The sequence below is a fragment of the Zootoca vivipara genome, chromosome 5 (genome assembly GCF_963506605.1).
Source record: "Zootoca vivipara chromosome 5, rZooViv1.1, whole genome shotgun sequence".
In the NCBI taxonomy this organism is placed as follows: domain Eukaryota; kingdom Metazoa; phylum Chordata; class Lepidosauria; order Squamata; family Lacertidae; genus Zootoca; species Zootoca vivipara.
Genome location: NC_083280.1, coordinates 31277968 through 31296347, shown reverse-complemented (window position 1 = coordinate 31296347; position 18380 = coordinate 31277968). Strand labels below are relative to the sequence as shown.

The 18380-nt window shown below is 42.2% G+C and overlaps 1 protein-coding gene across 1 annotated transcript in view; it reads right to left on the bottom strand.

The window, feature by feature from the left end:
- EPHA4 (EPH receptor A4) overlaps positions 1 to 18380 on the bottom strand; it is a 156755-nt gene that overhangs the window by 10028 nt on the left and 128347 nt on the right. The window contains exons 12-15 of the mRNA XM_035132510.2: positions 11411 to 11472; positions 10042 to 10251; positions 5331 to 5480; positions 1063 to 1256 (exon numbers count right to left, since the gene is read on the bottom strand). Coding sequence (XP_034988401.2) covers positions 1063 to 1256; positions 5331 to 5480; positions 10042 to 10251; positions 11411 to 11472 — 616 coding nt within the window. The remainder of the gene's footprint in view (positions 1 to 1062; positions 1257 to 5330; positions 5481 to 10041; positions 10252 to 11410; positions 11473 to 18380) is intronic.

Below are 18380 nucleotides of genomic sequence, written 5' to 3'. Positions count from 1 at the left end.
ACAAAAACACTTGGCCCTCTTGTGAATACTAGCAACTGATATTTATGCTGCCTCTGACAATGAAGGTACTACATAGGCATTGTGACTTGTAGTCAGTAATACTACAAAAGTACTGACTACTAGTGGCCTCTCCTGAATGAGGTGGGACTGTGATTGGGCAGAGGCATCTTCTGAGAAGATTTTTGGGAGCTACAGAGAGCAGGAGATGTTCCTTCCACCAACTTCATTCCACAAGCGGTTCTTAGGATCCAACCCCATATTAGCTACTTCTTTCTTACATAGGCAACAACCCCAAATGACTTCAGCCTCACGCAGTGTGCTATCTCATGCACGTTTACCCAGAAATAAATTATACTGAATTTGATAGGACTTACTCCCAAATAAGACCAGCTTTTATGTTTGGCCTTCACTGCTGAACAGGCAATGACAGTCACCACTGCTGTTCTTACTTGTAAAGTTTATTTGGGGATGAGGATGATTAACCTCTGCCCCCTGTTTTCAAATTGTTTCTTAATTAAAAACAAAATGTTTACCTTAATTTATTCAAATTAGAACAACACACAGGCTTTGCACAGTTTTTTTTTTAAAGCCTCACATTTCTGTTGTGGTCAATGACTTGAGGAGGATAAATAAAACTTTTTAAAAGTTCCATATTTTGTATCCTATTCCCTTTCCAATTAGAAAAGAAGCCAATCTTCTAGGCACTTTCAGAATTACCTAAGCCTTACATTATAACAATGTTCAGGCTCATAGCTCAGCAATATAAAGAAGGAAAAAAGATAAGAGAAGAAAAAAAAGACTGTGCTTTCAAAATCCCACAAGGATCTTTCCTGCATACAGTGGACCAAAGGAATGCTAGCGTAACCCAAATGGGCAACAGTCCTTCCACTGCAATCTTAAAAAAGAAAAACCAGAAGCGGGGGTGGGGGTGAGAAGTGTAAAGAATCTGGCCAACGTTATGAAGTAGACTTCAGTTTCAGCAAAGAAGTTGTGGTGAGTTACAGCTGCCTGTCGCCACCAATATATTCCCTCATCCATCACCATTAAGAAAGCGCAGCTGACCTGGAGTTTTCGGAGCCTGTCCTCTTTAAGCTGTTGGGGTTGCGGATGAGTTTGTCTAGCATGTTGACAATCTGTCCAAATTTAGGCCTGTCACTGCGTTCCTTCTGCCAGCAGTCCAACATCAACTGATGGAGAGCAATGGGGCAGTCCATCGGGGGCGGCAGCCGATACCCTTCCTCAATGGCTTTGATAACCTAACAAACAAACAAATGAAAGGCAGCATTTTAGGAGAGCTAAATAAAATAATATATTTAATACTTACAAAATGGGGTAACCTTGAATAAGTTTGGCATTTTAAAGAAGTGCACATTTAATAACAGTAAATACATGTTTGTATAAAAGCTTCGGTTATTTTTGGACTTCCCAATACTTACTGTTTGCTTTTTCAGAAAACTGTAATTAAGAGTTTGCATTATTAAAATAATGGAGAGCGGAGGCATTTTAAATGTATTACATTTTAAACTTGACATTGAAGAAAAATGAGTGCGTGTTATTTGCTTTAGATTTTGTTTCTAAAACTCCTGTCTTATAAGAAGTCATAGCAAATGCCTTCCAAATTAGAAACTAGGGAAGGAAATGAATTCAATGGAGCAATCCTCTAACATGTCTACTCAGAAGAAAGGGTATAATCCCAACCCTTTTACCTGGGAGTAGGCCCTACTGTATTCAGTAGGACTTTCTTCCGAGTAGACATGATTAGGATTATGTTGTAAATTACATTGAGTTTAATGGGGCTTGTTCCCAGGAAAGTGGATGACTAAATATACAGGCAGGTTTGGCCACCTCATGAGAAGAGAAAACTCCCTGGAAAAGACCCTGATGTTGGGAAGGATGGAGGGCACTAGGAGAAGGGGGCGACAGAGGACGAGATGGCTGGACAGTGTTCTCGAAGCCACCAAAATGAGTTTGACCAAACTGCGGGAGGCAGTGGAAGGCAGGAGTGCCTGGCGTGCTCTGGTCCATGGGGTCACAAAGAGTCGGACACGACTAAACGACTAAACAACAACAACACATTAAGACTTTTGTTGCTTTACTGACAGCTGATCATTTTGGAAGTAGAACCAAAATGAGATTTCCTGAAGTTGTCAACAATTCCCATATGTCCCAGATACCGACCGGACGGTATTACTGTTTCCCTTGTCATAGCTCAGCTCCACTCCACTGCCAGTAACACCTGGTCCTGTTTTCCCTTCCCTAAATCTGTCTGTCTCCCATGCAATGTGAGAGGGGAAATTGCCTTGGGCTGTTCTGCACCCACAAAGGCCAGCTGCAAACTGCCCTACTGTGTCACTTGAAAGTGTGTAATTATAAACAGTATCCAACAGGATCCGAAACCTGTCTGTATAAAGGACCCCATAAACCCTTCCATACATATGGCTCATTACCACGTACTGCCTATTTGGCAAACCTATGTAGAATAAGCTCATGCATAATCAAGATCCAGTTCCTCACAGCCCGGTCTACCCAGTTCGCAACCCTTCACCCCGTCACAGTTGGCACTCTTGTTGGTAGTCTTTACAGAGAGAAGCAAGATTAATTGGCCACACACATAGATTCGCACAACCATACAACTGGTTTCACAAGTGTCGGGGTAAGGCACAAAGGCAAGCAACGTGGACTCCTACTTCCATTGCCACTAGGCATTAAGGCAAACAGAGAAGAGTGTCGTCTCCAAGGCTACCAACCCTGCCTTATTCAGAACCACAAAATTAATAACTTTCCAAGCCTTATTTGCATTCTAATTGCAAGGAGAAAGATGTATATTCCTCCTCCTCACCGCCACTGTGCAGTATTTCTTTATCTATGTGACAATCTGTGTGACGTGAGCTGCATAGCTTCTCGTTTGCCTCCACTAGCAGAAAGCGTCATAGCTACATCACTGGCCCAATTAATGTGGGCATTCTTCTTGCTCTCTCATGGGCAGGAGGGCATAAAAAACACCAGCAAACCTAATTCAACACTGCTCCGAATTCCATTTTGTTACTAAAAGCTCATAATGTTTCCGGAGAACACCTGAAGCTTTGTTTTCATGCTAACTGCTCAGTGCCTTTTTGTTTATTCTGAGCTAAAGCTTGCCTACTCTGAAAAGTGCCAGCTCTATTCCAGATCTTCTACTTGCGATCCTTTAGCTCAGGGATGGGAGACTTAGAGCCCTCTTGGTGCTATTGGACGCCAAATCCCATCATAGTGACCATTCTGTTTGGGGCTGATGGGAATGCACTAACTTCTGGAGGGCTCTGGCCTCCCCATCTCATCTTTAACTGGAGAGGCGAGCAATTGAGTCTTGGATCTTACACATGCAAACCATGTACTTGGCCGCCGAGCTGTGGGCCCTCCTGAAATATATTCCACATCTGAAGGAAATTAAAAGGAAATCTCTTTTCAGCTTCAATGCCATCCACATGTAAACAATGTTGGAAACTTTTCAGTTATATAAAAAAAGGTGGGTGAGTATTATGCAGCTTCCTGCCTTGAACTAAAGTGTTCAGTGTTTCATATCTCTAGATCGAGGACGGAAGAAATGTTAATCTGCTTATAAATCCTCCTGGTAAAGGTTATATCTCATTTTCACCGGACTGTCGTCCTTTTCTGAAATGTTCTGCTATATATTAGATTCCTCTTCATCTTTTTCTTCAGGACTGTTCTACAATAGCAGGAATTTTATTAACTCCCTCTTGGAATGAACTGAAGGAGTCCAGATGGTACAGTTAAGGAGAGTTGCATAATTTACAAGGGGTCATTTACTAAAGCTGCTTTTTAATGTTCCCCAAGGACATATCTCCTATTGTTGTTATTGCTTAAACCTTTTGCACAATAATAATAATATCACATGTTCCCAATGAAATTATTTGTGCAGTCTTAGATTAGCATTACTAGTTCAAAAATATGAATGTAAACCCACACTAGGGTTTGAAAATATTTGCCCTTAATTGGAAAACCAGTTTTCTTACCGGATCCTCAAGTGGGAAATTGTGGTACAGAATCAATATTAACAATTTTCTTTCCACACTAGAATAACTGAAATGCTTTGCAAATGGATAAATGCTTTCCTTTTCTGAGGTTCCATTTGCATGAGTTGTAAGTCATTCCAGTGCTTTCATATGGCATGAAGCAAAAGTACAGACAAATGTACACACACACACACACACACACACATACACAACTTGCGACCAAATGTTGCTGTGTAGAATACTCTGATTCAGTGTTTCACCCAGTCTGCATGCCCTTTTCCAGGATACCCCATTCCATTCCCTCTCCACAAACATATAATTTCTAGTGGGGAAAGTTACACTGTGAAATGACATCTTTGTAGCAGCTAACCCTTCCCACTAGTATTGACACTAGAAGGTCAAATCTTCAATGGCCGGGACCCCAAGAAAGGAGCAGCTCCCTCCCACTCCAGGGAGATCCAGGATTGTTAGATATGGCAAATATATTTCTAATATTTTATTGTCCCACCACCCCAAAAGACTATGGAGAGGTTTGACTTACAAAAAGAAGTGATGCATGCAAATAGAAGATTCTATCCACCTCCACAATGGTGTCCCTCAGAGGCAGTCCCCAAGATGGGTGGGAGATGCTCCTAAATGATGCGTTGCCATATTGACTGGGGGCTGTGTGCAAATTATGCAACCATGAAAGATGGGCCAATCACATAGGACTTTGTCTCATATTAATTCAGAAGATCACAGCCCTGTCTTTGGAGCAACAATTCTGACACAGAGGGTGGAAAGACAACTTATTTTACCACACATTTTAATTCAGTTGATGGCAAAAGAATACAAGGTCATCTGAATTTATCCAGAGTCCTATTGGGTCTGGTAGCATTATTGCAGCATTGCATTAAGAGGAACCCACCTTCTATTTCCTTGAATTTTTACTAAGACCTTACAAATGTTGCTCCCAGAAGCAGTGGGCAGTTGAACTATTAGGAAGAAATACCAGGCTCGGGAGCTCAAGCCATCAGTTCTTGAGAAAACCATCAGCGGCCTGTAATAATTCTGCTGTTTTATTGCTGTCTTTAGCAACATGTTTATTCCATTGGATAAGCACATGATAACTCTAGCCATGTTTTGAGCCATTCAGACTCAGTCCCCAACTGCGTGGAGAAGCATCAAACAAACACAGCCCCCAGATGACATTTTCAGCAGCAACCCCATGCCTAATGGAACGTATTTCAGAGTACACGTGTGCAGGAATGCAGTTACTGATATCAGATAGCTAGGTCTAACAATGGCAGTATTTAGATGAAGGTGAAGAACACTTACATCTTGATTGGACATATCCCAATAAGGCCTCTCTCCATAGGACATCACTTCCCACATTACAATTCCATAACTCCAGACATCACTAGCGGATGTAAATTTACGATAGGCAATTGCTTCTGGTGCAGTCCACCTGATGGGAATCTTCCCACCCTGCAAATAAATCAACAAAGGCATTTATATGAAAGCAAGCACTTTAGGTTTATGTCAACGTTATACACCATCATTTATCAAAGCAAAGGGGTGGTGTTCATGAGAAGACTGAAAAGAAATATCACTAAAATTACATGTCTATTCAGCCTACAGAGAAAATGAATATTTTCTCTGGAAATAGCCCCATCAAATATCAATATCTTTAAAATAAATAAAAAATCAAGTATCTAGTCTTTATGGTTGAACCAATGGTCTTGAAAACATGTGGTGTAGCAAATGCTGAATAGAATTTTAAGTTGTTTGGGCATCGCAGGTCTTTGCCTCGTCCCATGACGAGCAGAGCATTTCCCCCCATATATTATGGGGGAAAGCAGATTATGCATTAATCTGCATAATTTATACAGGTTGTGGAAATCTGCTTTTTTAATTCAGAATTTAGGTTATCCTGGCACAGATTTTTTTTTATTGTACCAACCACACACACAAAATTGGTCTAATGCTGTTTCTAACAAATAAGGGAATGCCATCCATTTGGCTTTCCGTCACAGGTATGGGAACCAGGAAACTGGAATATTATTACCAGCACGTAAGTATTCCACTTCTTAAGGCTAGATTAATGCAGCTAGGAGTTCACAAAGTATCGGTCACAGGATTATACAGTAACTGCATACTTAATATTTTGATACTTGCTATGAATGCAAGAGCTTTGCTAGTGTGATCTTGTGTGTCTGTTGCTACTGCCAGGCTTGTTTGTCCAGTTCTTCAACATATATGTTTTCAGCTGCAGCCCACGCTTATCAGAGAACTCTGGAATCCGTCCATAACCGGTGAACAAATTGTCCAAAGTCATATATCCTCAAGTGCTTTTTGAGCACATACGCTATTTGTTCCTAAGTAAAACATTTGGGAGCTGCTGTTGTGAAGCATGTCTAATCAAAACATTAATAATTTAGTAATGGATTAAAAGTAATACCATCCTCATTGTTTGATTTAGTTTCTCTTGAAAGAAAGAAAAAAGATTTCTCCTTTTGTTTATGCTAATGAAAAAGGTGTTCTTAATTGAGTTTTAGGTTTTCTGCAGTTTCACAGAAAGATTTTGTGTTTATTGCTGCAGATCATTTCCCACCCCCCAGTATGCTTTCATGATTTCTATCATAGCTAATGATCTCATATTCCTGCCTCTCTCTCCCCCCCCCCCCCCCCGGTTCTCCCATATATCAATATGGTGCTCCCATGAAAGCTTGCAAAATTTGCATTCATTCCCCACATGCCACTATCACAAAAAACCCCAAACATGTTTGATAACTAGTTTGTGACCCTTGGGGTGATTTCATGATGCCATACAGGACTTGTCCCTTAAACAACATGGAACTCTGAATTTATATATTAGAAGACCTAGTCTTATTGAACAACACTTGAGGAGGAACAACTGTCATGGCTCGGCAACCTTTTAGAATTGAGACTGTCAACAGATATGTGCATAGGGCTAATCAAATGAACTTTAATCTTTTCTTCTTTAAAACAAACAAACAAACAAACACCCTTATCAAAAGGTCCTGAATAAATTCTTCTTATAAATCAGCAACTGTCTAAAGAACAAGGAGATTTAAAATGTAAATGGGGGTTCCCAAAGATTGAAAGGATGTGAACAGTGGGCTCTGTCTTAAGACACAGTGCTATCATTTTATACACATTTAATTTGCACAAATGTAACTATATGTGGGTACGGTGGGGATTCTCTCATGAGATCTTGCAGGAAGTTGGATTGCCCTATGAGATCTCGTGGGAGCATTCCTACCAGTCCCAGAGGCAGCACAACAAGCAGGCTTTGGCTGAGAACCATCAAATTGGGGGTGGCTGAAAAACACATTGGTGATGATAGCTGCTGCAGGAAATCCTGAGAACACATGTAGATTTCTTGCACTCATGGTTTTCAGTGCCTCTGAATGGTGGCCAAGTTACAGCTTCTTTCATTTAATATAGCAATGGATAAAATTCCATTTAACCAACAGAACCCTTATGATTGACTCGGCTTTCTATAGTATTAACGGGTGGTTGTTGTTTTTTAAAAAAGAACAATTATAATTTGAGATTCCTTCTGGTTACTCAACCGTGGAACTCATCCAAATTGTCCTGAATAGTGATACCAAAACAAGACAATGTACTGTGATGCAAATTATAGATATTTGTTGTAGTTCTGTTGGGAGAGAAAACACTTTACTATATTTGCACTCACCAAATTGAAAGGGAGGCTTTTCAATGCTTTGCCTCCTGCCCTTCTGTTTGAACACAGCTCTCTCGAAATCTGTCTTGGCTCAAAACCCCACTGCCCTTGTTAGTGGGAAATTGCAGTGCTGGACAGCATTAAACACTCACAAGGCAAATTGCACACACCCCCACACCCCCAAATTTAATGAACTGCATGTTCATTACAGGGGAAATGTGAGAATTAAACAGCACAAACTGGGTTTCCTAACAATCTCTGCACTTGGGAGAACAGATGGAGAATTGCAGGCATTTAAATGGCAAAACATCTAACAAAAATTACAAATCTACATTATAAACCTCGTACCTCCTTTTATCCTGATGTGTATAAACTTCAAGGATGTTTGTGATCATCAGGATATTGCTTTACAAGCTGCAGTATTTGCCTCATTAGACTTTACATGCTGATGACTAAAACCCATCTAGCAATGTCAGTAAAACAATGCATATAAAATCTTAATGTTCTACATCTTTAGGCATCAGACATAAATACATAAGCATGTGGGATCATGCCACTGATGTCACTGGCACACAAACCCATGTGACTTACATAAGCTCCCCTTGTTTTTGTAATAAATGGCAATGTGTTTGTCCTTAGTAATGACAAAGAATGCCACCAGGTATGTGTTATTAGCAATGTTAGATATGCATGCACATATACGTGCACGCACACACACACACACACGCACACACACACACACACACACACAGACACACACACACACATCTCTATTTCTTTCTGTCTGTCTATATGTAGATACCTACACTCACCAGGATCAATAGTGATTCATGTAACTTGGTACTTCCTACAGTAACCAGCAGTGTCCCTCCAGGGTTTCTAACAAAGCCCTCTTTGCCAGATGTAACTGGAGATTCCAGGGATACAACTTGAGAGCTTTGGCATGCAAGGCACGTCCTCCATCATATTGGCACACTCAAATCTTTCCAAAAGCAGAAAGAACTTAAAACACAATGGCTGAAATAATGTAACCGGAGCCTGTATGTTTCTGTATGTCAGGCACACCTTGCATGCAGGCTTTCTCCAGTGTGGCTGGTTCCTGCAAACCAATAAACCAATCAAGACCTTTTAACTCTCCAGAGGGGAGTTTACTCATGTAAGAGAACTACCCCTGAGGTGGTTGTATGGATAGTGATGAAGCTTTATGAGCACATGGGGATTAGGATCATGGTGACCATATCAGCTTTGATAGCTCAGCTGTTTAGAGCATGGTGCTGATAATGCCAAGATTGCAGGTTTGATCCCTGGATGGGACAGCTGGTTGAACTAGATGATCCTTGGGGTCCCTTCCAACTCTATGATTCTATTATCCATATTCAAAAAAGGCCAGATCTGTATCAATGTCCCAGAAGTCATGGTTGCAAGAAACCCTCATGTCCCTGACTGGTCCAAGAAGAAGAGTTTGGATTTGATATCCCGCTTTCTCACTCCCCTAAGGAATCTCAAAGTGGCTAACGATCTCCTTTCCCTTCCTCCCCCACAACAAACACTCTGTAAGGTGAGTGAGGCTCAGAGATTTCAAAGAAGTGGGACTAGCCCAAGGTCACCCAGCAGCTGCATGTGGAGGAGTGGGGACGTGAACCCAGTTCACCAGATTACGAGTCCACTGCTCTTAACCACACCACCACACTGGCTCATTGGAATGTCAGAAGCACAGGAGTATTTTTTTACACAGGAGTATATGTAGGTGTCAGGGGGACTCCCTACAGGGAGCCTCCCCCGTCATCCTGACCAGCACCTCACCCAGCGAGAGCGGTAGCAGCGGGTCAGGAGGGGGGAACGAGGGAAGTGAAATGGAGGGAAGGCTCAGTGAGGCATCAGAGCCCTTGCACCGCCCCAGCCAGTGGAGGAAGGAAGGCTCAGCGATGTATCAGAGCCCCTACACTGCCCTAGCCAACAGGTGGAAGAGGGAGCGCAGCCGCTTCTGGCGCCCGAATTGAGGTGTGCGCCCAAACGCAGGTTTAGGGGGCAGTGTTTTGGGGTCCCCAAGCTATTATGCTGGCCCCGAAGCAGAAGGACACCAGTGCCGGATTCTGCGAGTGACTGGAGGTCATGTTTTCTGCTATCTCTGCACTGTAAATAGTATGCACAATAAAACCTTAAAAGACAGATTGGACTGTAGCGTCTTTACTTGAGAGTAGCCGCAACAATCCCCTGACAGCAGGTTATACAACTTCAGGGCTGTTGTGATTACAAATGTATTTTGCATGTACATTAAATAGTGATGTGAAAATGAGTGATATAGCTAAGAATGGCTTGAAATATTTCGTGCCTTACCCTGGTAGTGTAGGCTGCTTCGGGGTCATCTTCCAGAACACGAGACATGCCAAAGTCAGAAACTTTACAGACCAAGTTGCTATTCACTAGTATGTTTCGAGCAGCCAGATCCCGATGTACGTAGCTCATGTCAGACAAATACTTCATCCCAGAGCCAATGCCTCGAAGCATTCCTACCAGCTGGATTACGGTAAATCTGCCATCATTCTTCTGTAATAAATAAATAAGAAACTGTGTAACATTTGCAGTGAAAACTGCGAAATAATATATCCTACCTTGTCTTTATCTCAGGGTTCTTAAACATTTTAAGCCTTACACTTTTCTTCCACCCTCCGGATACCTGCTGAACCCAGAACTAACAATCCCCATGTGTTCGGAGTTGGTTGTATCATGGTTGCAAAGTTTGGTGGCTTGGGATAGTATGATCAAACCGGCATTAAGGGAGTAAATGCTGACCAAAACCACAGAAACAAAGTAACAGCTCTTTCTAATCATTATTCTGCCAAATCACACTATGGAACTCGCTCCAACAGCAGGCAGTGATGGCCAACAATTTGGATGGCTTAAAAAAATGACCAGACAAATTCATAGAAGAAAGGGCTATTGATGGCTGTGCTCTGCCGCCACAGTTGGAGGCCGAAATGCTTCTGAATACCAGTTGCTGGAAACCACAGGAAGGGGAGAGTGCTAGGATCCTCCTTGCTGGCTTCCCACAGACATCTGGTTGGTCACTGTAAGAACAGGATGCTGGACTATGGGCCACTGGCCTGATCCAGCAGGCTCTTCTCATGTTCTTAGCTGTGAGATGATTAAGGATCTAGCAACCTCCACAAAATGTGGATTTGTGAGGGTTCGCCAATAGTGAGAATTCAAGCTATCCAGCAGCTTGTAAGGAAGGAACCTACCTGAGGAGCCTGTGTCTCCCCAGAGATTTTGTTTCACGCCCCTCTCAGGATCCCATTTGTCAAAGGGGGCCTGCTGCACAGTTTAAGAACCGCGGTCACATCTTTTTAAGAACTGTACCACCACATTACTGCATTCCTTGCCAACTGGCCCTATAATTCACCAGCAAAGCACAGTCCGGTGGCTATTGTACTAGCTTCCTGGGATGTGTGGAATGTTCCAGTTTTAATTAGCCGGCCGCACCGTGAGACTTTTTAATGAGCATTTTAATCAAACCTGCTTCTGATTAAACATGGATTATTTAGAGCTTACTATTTTATACTTCACCTCTGTGCTGCCTGCCCTCCTACCCCTCCCTGCAGAAAAGCACACTAGTAAGCACCTTACGAGCCTAATTCTGTCTCATCTTTAATGATAAGGATATCATAATAAAACTCTTTGGGTTTATTCTATTACAGGCACCTACCCTGAGGAAGGCATCCAAAGAACCATTCTCCATGTACTCAGTTATGATCATGACTGGTTTGCCTAGAAATTTTGGAGGGGAAAAAAACACAATTCATAGATGCAGACAATTAGGGGAGGAAGACAGTTTTATTTTTTTTAAAAAAAAATCATAAAAACGTAACTCCAAAAGTTCCAAGCTTCTTCCTCAGCTCCAGTGAGCCAGAAAAGAAATAATGCAAGGCTGCTGTGTTCAAGAGTTCCAGCCAGAAAATTAACACTTTAGCTGACTCATTGACAAGGTCTTTAACTACAGTACACACCACTGTCTCCAGAGAATTTAAGAATCCATAATTGCTCTCTAAAGAAGAAATGGTGATGCAGTAATAGACCCAAATAGGCCTATTTGCACTCAGAGTAATGTAAAGATAATTGCATCGTTTGCTAGGGAATTTGTATGTCCGTAGGCATTTGGCTGAGAGAAATCAAAGTTATGGTTTGAAGGATGTGGACTGTCAGCTGTAAGCGCAGATTCAGGTGTGGCATAAACAGTCATTTCCCTTCTATTTACTTAATCTGTAGCACTTATTTTGCCATGTAAAAACATGCTTTACCCATTTCCTCCGTACTGAAGGAGGCAGGGTCAAATTAGTCAATGAACTATGTTGCAGACAACGTACACTTTAACAGAAACGGAGAACTGTAAATTAACGCTGCGTTGCACACAATGATGTTATTCTAGAGTGATCCTATCATGGGATGAGGAAGAGACTCTGTGATGGAGTAACCATTACATCCTGCCAGCTTGCTGAGGTGAGGGCGGGTGGTAGGAGCAGAGTTTTATCATGTTGCTTCTCATTGACTTCAATGGGAGGGAAAACTACACCAGCTGAAGCACTGGCATAGTGCTGGGAAATTTGGAGGGCTATGTCAGGGGAAAGGGGGGCTTTGAATTCGCTAGACCCATCACTGCCCCAGAATGCCCCACTTTGTCTACGATGAACTTTCCTTGGGCATGTCAATAAGTTATTGGTGGTTCAGGTGTCATCCTGCCTGTAAAACTTTCTTTCCACTGTTGGAGCAGTGGTTATGACTCTTTCCCAGATACCCTGCTGCCTAAATCCATGATGATTAAATATAATCTATTAATACAGTGGTGCCTCGACTTACGAATTTAATCCGTTCCGAAGGCACCTTCGTAGGTCGAAAAATTTGTAAGTCTAAAAGCACGATTTCCCATAGGAATGCATTGGAAACGGAGAAATTTGTAAGTCGAAGCAACCCCATCTAAAAATTCGTAGGTCGAAAAGACCTTATCTAAAACCGCCAAGGTTTCCGTTCGGATGTCGAGAAATTCGTAAGCATGCAGCCATTTGCCCCATTCGTAAGTCGAAAAATTTGGTTGTTGAGTCGTTCGTAAGTCGAGGTACCACTGTATGTTTAATAATAGCAGCTATTGGCATGGCATCACTTTGTCCTTAAAACACCTTGCAAACATAATGGGTTGGTTTGCACAGAACCCTAAACCATGGTTTAGTGCTAGAATGAGCTCAAGTGAAGCCTTGGGCTTATACACTCTCCCTCGTTTACCTGCACAGTGAGGATAAGGACTTCATTACCATTTACTTTCAGTGTCCAAAAATCCTGGCTTCTTGTTACAAACAAAATAGAGATGATAGTTTAAAACAAACTTGGGCTGGTTTAAAAGCCAGCTTTATGATTCATGGTTGAATCTGGCTTATTTAAAAACTGGCTATGGTTTGTTTTAAACCACAGTTGTATGAAACAGCCAGCCAGGATTCCTTGAAATAAAAAATATATGCCAGCACTCCTTCTTCTGGAAAGAGAAGGGGGAAGGACGAGCTGTTAGCCCAAGGCCTAGCTGAGGCCCATTCCATAGTTTAGTGTTACATTACTTACAAACCAACCCATTTCACATAACTGTCCTCAAAGGGAATTGCTTCTTTCAAGTTCTAAAGTGTGAGCATTCCTAATGATTGCCTAAGATCCACAATTCTCAAAGACTAAGATGGGGCTTGTTAGCCAGGCACAGGAATTCATGGGAGAGAGTAGCTATTTTTTCTAAAACTCTCCCAGTCTAATTTTGTTTTCTAACATGCCATGAATGGATCAGAAGGTGAGGCTTTCACGTATACTCTTATTTAGGTAAACAGTATGTGTTTGCGTGTGGAAAGATCTGGAGTAAAAGGAAACATATTTTAATAGAAAAACAACAAAAAACAATCTGCTCAAACGTTTGCTTAGGAAAATTGCAGGTCTGTGAAATATTTTCACACGGAATAGCTCCTATAATTGTATCTACATTAGCACATTTTTCACTCAGCAGGTTACCTCCACTTGCAATTCTACTAGGAGCTCCTATTTCAGAAATAACTTTTTCTGATTAGAAAACAGTATGCTAAGGCATATTAATAGCCTGTACCTCTTTCACTTTTCCACTTTTATTTAGGGACAGCTGGCCTGAGGCCAGCTTCTCCACAGAACCTGTATGTTCATGATTCCCTTGCTACTTCAGATAGTGCCAAAACATTCATGTCCCTCATCTTATTCCACGTTTACGTATGCAAGCCAGTCTTTACGTTAAAGTGAAATAGAAATCAAGCACCTGCAGCCCTAACTATCTTATTTGCATGAGCGAAAGTTGTTTTTTCCTCCTGTGCACATGCACAAAAATCCAGGGCAGCTGTATCAATATGAGCTTAGAAATTCTGGCCAGGAATACAAATACAGTACTTAAAGGCAAAGGCTGAGGGAAACCACCCTCTTGATATATGAACATTCACCCCTCCCAATATTCATCAGTGAGTAAGGAACCCACTCAGATCCAATCTGCATATTTCCCCATGTCATTTACACTTTGCAACTGTGACTTAGAGTCACTTGACAGAACAAATACATCTAAATAGGTTTTAATTAACCTTCTGCAATCAAAAAGGTACTTTGTCAATTTAAAGAAATAAGAGACACTCTTCATTTGAATATATTAATGCACAACTCCATTAGTTAGTGCACCTAAGGTCTAGATGGAGTCAAAGCACTGTCTTATCCCTCTTGGACTGTGATTTTGCAGTCAGCATATGCTAGACCCTGTGTGGAACTGAGTAATTGGAGGGATCCAATGTTTGATGGAATTTGATTGCATACTTTGGACAGCACTAAACAACTTTATTATTTAAAGTATGATGTATTGGATTCAGTGGCGGACCTGTTTGATTTAAGTACCATCGTATTGTGACTGCAAAAGGAACCATACAATATGAACAAATGTAGCCATAGACTTTTCTCCATGGAGTTTAATTGGGGTAGCTTGTCGTCATCATGAAGTTGATTATTAATAGCACTTGACTTGCCACTAATAGTGCATTCATACTAGTCTCTTTCCTCATCTCTCTCTCTCTCTCTCTCTCTCTCTCTCTCTCTCTCTCTCTCTCTCTCTCTCTCTCTCTCTCTCTCTCTCTCAAACACACATCTACACATCTGCCCCAACAATCAATCTTGTGTTGCAATTTCAGAAACTTTAAACGCACCCATTTTTCACCAACGCTCTGTAAACATACAGGGGAAAATTGAGATAAATGTCTACTTAAGAAACTCTGTTTGCCAAATGGTGATGGCTTGGAGGTGCCTACGATGGTTTGTTAGCAAAAGCATGAACTACAGGGAGCCAGGCAATAGAAGACACTTGGTTTGGTCTCCCACCTTCTGCTGGGAATTTAAAATCATTTTACTACAGCGACAAGTACATTATGCAAATAGTATGCACTCATTTATAACTGTTACAGCTGTACCAGCTTTGGGGTGTGTGTGTTAAAAGCCTCGGTGGGATTTCAATACAAAGATTCCCTTGTTGATTCCTCTGTTTTACCAAGGTGGTATGAAAATCACTGTCTATAGCAAACACACGGTGGCCTAAAAAGAAACCTCTTTTTGAACAAAATATACTTGTAACATGTATGCTTTTAAGCACATTTTGATTTGATGTAGTATAGTGCTCTGCTTAATATCCAAATAAGATAGCCAGTTAACCAAAAACAAAACAAAACACCCAGCTCCAAGTACGGTGTGTTTTCAGCAAATACAGAAACAAGCCCTGCTCACGACTTATATAGTTCAAAAAAACCAATGCTATCAATTCATTACCATGATTTTAACCAATTAATTATCAGGCTTTAACCATTTAATCAATTTCTGAAATGCATATATTTGTACAAATTAAAGCATCTCATTTAAAGGGCTTAGGTTCCTCAATGAAGCTGAAGATCCAATTTTTAAAAGCACAGTCACAACTCCTTGGCCCGTCCATCCAGGCTATACTGGTTGAAGTAGCTAAATGGGCTATGCTGTCTATTATAGAGCGTGGTTTTGCTGATAACACCAAGGTTGCGGGTTTAATCCCCGTATGGGACAGCTGCATATTCCTGCATTGCTGGGGACAGAACTGGATGATCCTTAGGGTCCCTTCCAACTCTAAAATTCTATGGTTCCATGGTTTCCAAGAAAATTTGCTGAAATTTCTGTCCACAGCTCCCTCCACTGATGGCCTGCCATGTCCCCAAACCACATGATTCCTCTCACCCCCCCCCCCAGTATTGGATTTTGGGACGGCAGCAGGAGGGACTGGGAAAACATTTCATGGGCAGAAGACTGTTCACAGTTCTTTGAATCCAACCCACTGGGCTGGAATGAACTCAGTGCCTTCCTGATAATGCATTACTTTCTCAATGAGGAAAGGGAGGTTCACACATCCCAGACTCATACCAGGATTTCCTTAGAAAGGAAAAACAAAGCCTTAAGAAACAATGAAAACCCATTGCTATTAGTTCCATGCTGCAGGGGGTTCACTGGAATTTTGAGACTGGTATGTTTAATTTGTGATTCCTGACAAGCTGACAGAGCTAAGGTGTTTGTTCTTCTGCAGTAATTTTTGAACATACCAGCTTCTCAAATCTGGCAGAATCAAGGGAGGCAGCGGAGTGATGGGAGGAACAAGCTGGCCTCCAAGGGAAGAGGGTTCAGATCCAGGGGATTGGTGGTGGGATGACAATGAGTGGTCAGAGGGAAAAGAGGGAGCAGGCAGGGGGGAGGCATTGGAAGCTGAAGAGGTAACAGCATTTAGTGAGGAGAAAGAGATGGTGGCAAAAGATAGTCCAGAAGCAGAGGCTAGAGAGGAGAGGGGGCAAGAAGCAGAGATGAGGCAGGCTGCAGAAGAATCCAGGGAGTCTCCTTCTCCTGCTGCGAGAAGCTTCCTTCCATGCCTGGTCTCCCAGAGCATGCAGGAAAATGAAGGGGGTGGTCAAATGAGAGACAAGAAGATGAAGCCTTAGGCTGCTAAGGAAGGAACCAGGGGAGGAGCCTTAGAGAGCAGGTGGGAAGGCGGGGACCATCAGTTCTCGAGAATGCCTCATTGGGGCATGACCCACTGGGAAGAGTTGCTGGGAACACAAGGTCTGTATTGTTTTCATTTCTTTAAATAAAGTTTTAACTTCACTAACACCAGGTATTTTACTGCTAACCTGCTCCTGTCTCTGGCACCCGAATGGCACGCTGCTTGCTCACAGTAACAATAGCACAGAGCTACATTTTCACAAGGGGGCGCAAGTGGTGCTGTGGGTTAAACCACTGAGCCTAGGGCTTGCTGACCTGAAGGTCGGTGGTTTGAATCCCCGCGATGGGGTGAGCTCCCGTTGCTCGGTTCCAGCTCCTGCCAACCTAGCAGTTCGAAAGCACGTAAAAGTGCAAGTAGCTAAATAGGTACCGCTCTGGCGGGAACGTAAACGGCGTTTCCGTGCGCTGCTCTGGTTGGCCAGAAGCGGCTTAGTCGTGCTGGCCACATGACCTGGAAGCTGTACGCCGGCTCCCTCAGCCAATAAAGTGAGATGAGCGCTGCAATCCCAGAGTCGTCTGCGACTGGACCAAACGGTCAGGGGTATAGCTGGGATACGCTACAAGTTGTGTGTGTGTGTGTGTGTGTGTGTGTGTGTGTGTGTGTGAGTTCCCAAATATTTTGCTCAAGCAAAGACAATTAAAAACAACAATAAACAGACAAAAGTCCTGCCCTACAACCAGCGACTGCAGTGCTAACAAAAATAGGACCTGAAATATGAACAGATACTCTCTTTTTTTAAAAAAGAAAAAAATACTGGCCATGTTTTGAAGCTATATCCAGTGATCTATCTGGATCAGAGCCACCTCAAATAGTGAGGGCCTCTCCAGCATACTTTTACTTGGGTCTACAAGCTTCCCAGGTGCATTTCAGTTCTGGCTTGAAAATCACGACTGTGGGGTTTTGCTCTTTCCTGGCTTAGACTGGCGTTCATTGGTACAGTGACTGCTAATCATCTTTAAAAGGGAGAGAAGGGGGGAGGATATATTCTTGACCAGGTGTTGCTTGAAATAAAAGCAACTGCACCAAAGACGAAAATCAGAAAGAGCACACAAACATGCCTCGTGCTAAGGACAGGGTTATTTTCTTTTGAAAGGCCTGCTCCCTACATCTGTGCCTAAAGACTTAAAGCATAAAAGCTCTCAGGTTTATTGCGCTTGGTCTCTTATGAAATATTTTAGGTGCATTGATTACCATCTGCTTTCCCTTCATCTGACTGAAAGTCACTGCAAACCTAAAAAGGGAGAGATGACTTTCAGAAGTACCCACCTGGCATACCAATAAAAAGAGGTGGAAAAAACCTCACTTCAAACCAAAGCATCCTTCCATCACATTCCTCCTTACCCCTTAAAACCGTGCAGTATTACATTTCCTTGTAAAACTATGCACAACTTGCTCAAAGATAGGGTATCGGCTGCAACCATAAAACCATTTATAGCTGACAACAAGATTAATGACAAGTGCTACACTGATTTCCTCCTATTAGCTATCGGTGGATCTGTGCCATCTGTCATTTCAAAGCAGGAATGGCAAAAAGCTTTGTGCTGATTTAATTTCATAGTGACTTCCAAACTGTCCTGGTCAAAGA